Source organism: Amblyomma maculatum, chromosome 1 (genome assembly GCF_055883805.1).
Source record: "Amblyomma maculatum isolate TAMU_Amacu chromosome 1, ASM5588380v1, whole genome shotgun sequence".
NCBI lineage: Eukaryota > Metazoa > Arthropoda > Arachnida > Ixodida > Ixodidae > Amblyomma > Amblyomma maculatum.
In genome coordinates, this window is record NC_139344.1 from 418,528,861 (window position 1) to 418,535,496 (window position 6,636).

General features: G+C 43.6%; 1 protein-coding gene across 1 annotated transcript; it reads left to right on the forward strand.

Moving 5' to 3' along the window:
* The first annotated feature begins 3,109 nt into the window (after nucleotides 1-3,109).
* On the forward strand, nucleotides 3,110-5,901 carry LOC146209189 (sulfotransferase 1A1-like). The gene is made up of 2 exons (XM_084579780.1): nucleotides 3,110-3,134; nucleotides 4,934-5,901. Exons 1-2 carry the CDS (start codon nucleotides 3,110-3,112, stop codon nucleotides 5,899-5,901), a joined length of 993 nt encoding a protein of 330 aa, XP_084435906.1.
* Nucleotides 5,902-6,636: the final 735 nt, after the last annotated feature.

Consider the following 6,636-nt stretch of genomic DNA (forward strand, 5'->3'; position numbering starts at 1 on the left):
CCACACACACTGCGCCGAATCCAAGAGAAAGTGTTTTTGGCAGGCTAGTGAGTCACGTAGCGAGCCAGCGGCGATCTATGCGGTTAGGCGCATATGTCGAGGGAGCTATCAAGCGGTCAGGCGCATGCTATCGAGATCATTCTTTCATACGCGATGAAATTGGGGCCCCAAGGCTAGTAAGGCTTTCGTTTTAATGAGAATAGTCCAGGGAGGCTAAAGAAGAGGCCATCAGACTTGAGAAAGCAGAGGAGAGGAAGACAAAGTATTTTTGGCAGGCTAGTGAGTCACGTGGTGAGCCAGCGGCGATCTATGCGGTTAGGCGCACATGTCGAGGGAGTTATCAAGCGGTCAAGCGCATGCTATCGAGATCATTCTTGCATACACGATGAAAAGGGGGCCCCAAGGCTAGTAAGGCTTTGGTTTTATAAAGTTGAGTGCTTTTTTGATACATAAGACTTGGTTGCTTCGGAGTCGCTATTGGCGATTCGGTAGACTAGGCCAGCAAAGTCACTTCAGTAGACGCACTCGTGCTGGATTACACTCTCCTAGGAGTGAGATTTACGCACGCCGTTTACCTTACCAGGGCGCATTTATTACGAGTAACATTCCCCGTAAGTGCACTTAAATTGGCGGCTGTTTTTTGATTATCCTTAATATTTGCTATTGATAAAGCCAAATTCGATATTTTGAACGTGAATACACTATTTCACGAGGTCTAACCGGGCCTTCAGGATCTGCGCCGCCGCCGGGGTGGTGCAGTGGTTACGGCGCTCGACTACTGTTCCCAAGGACGCGGGATCGAAGCCCGGCCTCGGCGGCAGCCTTTGATAGAGGCGAAAAGCAAGGCGCCCGTGTGCTGTGCGATGTCAGTGCACTTTAAAGAACCCTAGGTGGTCGAAACTTCCGGAGTCCTCCACTACGGCGTCTCTCACAGCCTGAGTCGCTTTGGGACGTTAAACCCCACAAAACCAAACCAAACCAAGCCACAGATGCTGCACCTTTCCTTTCCTCTAAACCATTTACTAATTAAAGCCTTAGTATCGGTTGTGTAAAATTATAGTGGGGATGGTAATTAATAATACCAATAAAATATTTATTCATAATAATTAGTGGACAAAAGAATAAAACAAAAATAAAAATAGCAAGAAAAATAATTACATCTTGCTGAGCGCCATGGTTGTCTGCACAGGTGCTCCGCGCAGCCTGCTACGGCGCGTCAGACCACGATGGTGAATCTCTACTGCCTCGGCCGAAGAAGGGCGCCGTGTCCGGCGGGCTGAGTTGGAACGGGAGAGAAGATGCCGTAAACGTGAACACGTTGAATAATGCGTGCATATCCTAGAGCGTAAGCAAATCGAAACTAATACTGACTATTACCTAAAGCGATTTAAACCGTGCTTTCGGACGTCTAACTTGATTTACCTTGGTTGAAACCGTTACATTTTTTCTCGTAGCGCCTAGATATCGCAGTGAGATAGCAAAGAAAATGTAGATTGTTTTTTGATGCTCGTGAATAAAAAATAATAATGTAATCGTTGATATGAATGGTAAGAAATTAGAAGTTAGTTATATGCGGTTTTATGGCACTAGAGCAACTATGGTTATATTGCGCCCAACGCCAGGTTAGATATTTTGTTACTTGAAGTGCCCAGAGTTATGGTAGTGATATGTGATTTAAAACATTGGTTTTCTTAAGAAATGTACAAGCAAGAGAAAAATCGGCAAATGCTTGTTCGCCTAAAAGCAATGCAGGATGAAATGGAATGTGTTCATTATAAAATACGATAAAATATATTTTGCTAAGATTCTCAAGTTCCAAGCATGAGATTAAAATGTGATTGACTGTGAGCTCATCTCCGCACAATTCACGCACTGGTTTGTCTTTTTGTGTCAAGAGAAAATTATGAGTAATGTGTGCGTGTCCTACGCGTAGACGACATAAAATAACTTCGATAAAACGTTCCTGATGTCGGCAGAATTTCCATTTTCTTAAAAAGGACTTTGCAGTATGTAGCTTGTTATTTTCTTCATTTTCCCTATCAGCTTGCCACCTAGCTCTTAGTTTCCTGGGCACCAACTTTATACAATCCCTGTGGGTTATGTTCTCGAGTTTTATTTCTCTGAAACTTGCTTGTGCAGCGCATGCGTCAGCTCTTTCATTACCCATAATCTCAACATGACTGGAGACCCAGCAGAATTTTATATCAGAAATTAGAAGAAAAAGCAACCATAGGCCACCGGTAGGATCCGAAACCACGGCGTCTGAATTTTGCGTCCTGTCCTCTACCGGACACGGAAATCAAATAGTGTAAGTAGGGGACCTAACGCGAAATTCGGAGATCATACGTTCTGATCCCAACAGATGATATGTGGTTGTTTTTTTCTTAAACTTTTATCAATTCTCTTTATGTTTATGTTATTATTTGGTATTCCTCAGCATATACAAAAATCCCCCTTGTTTTACTTTGTGCCAGTGGCTATTGGCTCTGTTCGCATGTATGTGTCCAATAAGTATCGGTTATTTACACCTATCGGCTGAAGAGCAAGGAATACCACCTAAGTAACCTAAGAAACAGGACAATTTCTTCACCTACGAACAAACTGTCTGGACGCAAAGCCATTATCTTTGTTGGGACCCATATCGGCGGTATACTTCTCCTGGCCGGCGTCGCCAGCACATGTGTGGTCGGCTTGGCAAAGGGAAACATTCGTTTGCTGACAACGCAGCTGTAAGGCGTGGTACATGTGGGCGCAACCCCGATTGTGAAGGGAAAGCCAACAGCTAGACACGTGTGGAGGGCGAAAGAAGGTCCTTACCTGCTCGACCTTACCCAGAGATATCGTTCGCGAACCAGGAGGGCTCCATTGTTGGAAAGAGTGCGTTCACAGCTAAGCGTTTCTCGTTGGAGCACGAAAACAAACTGGCGTGGTGGCGCCGAGGTTGCTGTTCTCGGATAAGCCCTCAGGTTCTCTTGTGAACGAGGTTTGGAGGTCAGAGTGCGTTCTTGATTTCCTAGCCTCCGAGAGAGATCGTAGCACAGCGCACAGCTAGGCGATAGACGCGTAGGCAGGCAGCTGTCAGCAAGCTCGGTTTGATGATATAGCCGCCATGGAAGCTGAAGGTGCCAAACGTGGTAAGATATAGAGGAGCATAATTCTTTTAACTTCCTCAATCGTTTCTATTATAGGATTGCAGTTTTGTTTCTGAATTGTTTAGCAGGCGCAGGGATGAGAAAAAAAAAAGATATAATTACGTTGTGAGTGTGATCGTCGAACCGAAAGTCTCAAATTCATGTTGTATATTGTACAGCCTAAGTCCGGATCATGTATTCAGTTCTTGTACCTGCACTGAACCTTGGCCAATCCACCACTCTGTGTATATGCCATGTTTACATGGGATAGAAGAATCGGTAATAATAATTAACTTACTCTTTATGCATCCACCGACAAAATTCATCAGTTCTGCTTTCTGTATAAGGCGTCCAGTGCTTGAAGACTACACGCACTCAAAAAATAGGCAAAAAAAAAATTAATACCTTTATCAGCAGGCCTGTTGAACCGAGCGAACTAAATAGTTATTGCTTTTCTTATTGTTTTCACTGAATATTTTGCAATGGAGCAAGGGCAAATATACAGTAGTTTTTCTAGAATAATATGAAAATAATTAGTATTTACTGGAACAGCATGTCTACTTAACCGGTGTGGAGGCGGAAGGCAAGACATGTAGGGTAAAGCCGACTTGGCGATAATTTCTAACAATAATGGTACTTGTAAAATAATTTATCATTAGTGATCCCCCGCTGTTGATCAGAACAATAACGCTTTCTTCAGAGTGAGAATCATAATAGAGTCTTTACAAATGATATATATGCTTCTCAGTCCAGTATAAGCGACGTTAGAGCAAAAAGCCAAGGAATACCCAGTTATTCTTTATTGCGCCTTAATAAATAATTGCGTGCTAGTACTTTGGATGTTATTCTGTAGCACAAGTAGCAAAATCCCAAGTGAATTAAATACAACAGGCTAGACAGCGGAAGTTTAATTTGATAATATAGACTGTTTAGAAAGATGAGAATAATAATGATGATAGTAGCAATAGTGGTCATGACATTAGGTGACAATTTGATGATGCAGTTAGTGAAAAACGCTCTGCAAAGTGGCTTCCGCCATTCCCGCTCTGAAGCAGACTTAAGCAAAGTCCTGCCTAATTTCTTTAGCTGTGTCCTTTTGCAGCCCTTGCATAGTAACACTGACAGTGTTAATAAGTGCGTCTTCTATAGCTATGGATGGAGCATATGAAAGGTGGCCTTTTGAAATCGAATTCCTTGCAGTGTTTTGGGATATATTGAATTCGTAACTTACGGTGGACATACAAGCGGTACTTATTATTGTATTATCAGACCTGCAATACATAGATTTGGTGTGAGCTTAGAGTGGTAGCGCCCTATTTCGCAGATCACTTCGTCTATCAATTGCTTCAAAATGAGCATTTATCCTTATTATATAATTAGATATCTTTTTACTAGTACGTTAGGCGCTCCACTGATTCATTCTATGAGGAGTGGAGGATTCCGCAGTATTCTTTCGATGGATGATCTGAAGGATGTGGGATAGATTTTGTGAACGATGGAATTTTGCTCATTAATATGCGCTGCATACACATTCCCTTGAGTTTGCCGTAAGATGTGCCACAGATAAGACTAACAGCAAAATTAAGAATTGTGTGACAGTGGAACATATGTAAAAGACAGTCTGACAATTTAACGGTGGTTAGCATGGAATGTAAGGCTACCGCTTAGTTTTAGTATGTTGACCCAGCATAACGATAGGCCGAAAGGCGATTCTCATTTTGCGATTCCGTACAGCGTATAACATTCATGTTCGATGTGAAGAAGATATTAGATAACCCATTGTGCAATTCATTACACCACAGGTGGCGACGAGGTTAAGAAGACAAACAAGCCATCTCTACAGTATTACAAGGGCGTACCATTACCTGGCTTTTTCCCACGAGAGTGCATTGAATCGGCTTCGAGGTACAAACCCACTAAAGATGACCTCTACATCGTCACGTACGTCAAATGCGGTACCACCTGGACCCAGCATGTAGTCTACCTCATTCAGACTTGCGGCGTGCCGCCAGCCAACGCCGAGGAATTCTACAGGGCCAGTCCGTACATTGAGGCCTTTGGGGCCGAGTGCGTGGAGTGGATGAAAAAACCCGGGGCTCTGAAAACACATCTTCCGCTGCAGCTTCTTGAGTACAGCCCTGAAGCCAAGTATCTTGTGGTTGCTCGCAACCCGCGTGACGTCATCGTATCCTTGCATTACCATTGGCTGACATTTGTCGGATACCACTACGATGGCACTTTCGACGACACATTCGAGCATTTCATGAGTGACGACATCGACTGTGGCAACTTCTTCACTTTTTACATGGACTGGTATGAGCGGAGCAGGGATCCCAACGTCCTCTTTGTTTTGTACGAGGACATGAAGCGGAATCCCGAAGAGGTCATCCTCAAGATTGCTAGGTTCATGGGGGCAGGGTATGAAGATAACCTCTTGAAAGACGACCGGAAGGGACTCCGCGACGTGATTAAATACAGTAGCGTCGAGGAGATGAAGAAGTACACCAACGACATGATTCAAGAGTTTTTTCGAGGCAGCTTTGAGTTTCACGGTCCGGCTTTCAAAGGATTTCAGTACTTCCACGAAGGGATTCATTCAGCCGGCTCTGACGCAGCGAAAGGCATCACCTATGTCCGTAAGGGGGTTGTAGGAGATTGGAAAAATCACTTCTCTGAAGAACAGCTGAGAAGACTGAATGAGAAATTTAGGAGAGAGACCGAAGGCAGCGACCTGGCCAAGATGTGGTCGGACATGAACTTTCTTGACTGAAGCTAATCGAGGCCTTTTTGTTTATATACTCTTGACGTGACTTAGCTGTAAATAATTTTTTGTAGAATTCGGAGTGATGAGCTTTTCCTTAGCCTGAGCTCCTTTCAATATAGCCTGGAGCAGACACGTAATTAGGAGCCGGTCTGGGGCGCCATTGGAAATTGCACGTTAAGAATGTTTCCGCCGTTCCTTCCACAATTACGTTTGGTTGATTAGCACGCAGCGAAACTTTGCGCAGATCTGCACTATCCAGCGACTGTTTCCTTCGGAATGGTATAAATCTAATCAGTTGGAGAGATTGTGAAAGCCTTGTAACGGGTAGAAATGGTACCACAGCTTGTCTCTCAGCTTACCATGATCGATAGCTTGGAAATGCAAATGCCACTTCAACCTTTGAGCTCATAGAAGCCCTTATAAGAGGCAGTTGAGCTTGAAGAGGTACTGTAAGCTTGAAGAGGAAGTTGTAATTAAGGAATAAGAGCTTTAGCACGCCGGGCGCATTGAGTACTATGACAAGTCAAAGATTCTTTAAAAAAGGGATGGAGGTGACCAATATACATATGTGATCAGCAATATATTGTGCCTATATTTTAACCACAAATCGCGTCCTAATAAGCTATGCAGACCGGGTATTGATTGATACATCACTTTACAGTGATGTAGATAATTGTTGAGCTACACATTTATGAGAAACCATGTGCGGCTTGTCTTCCTGTGCAACGTTTCTCTATGACA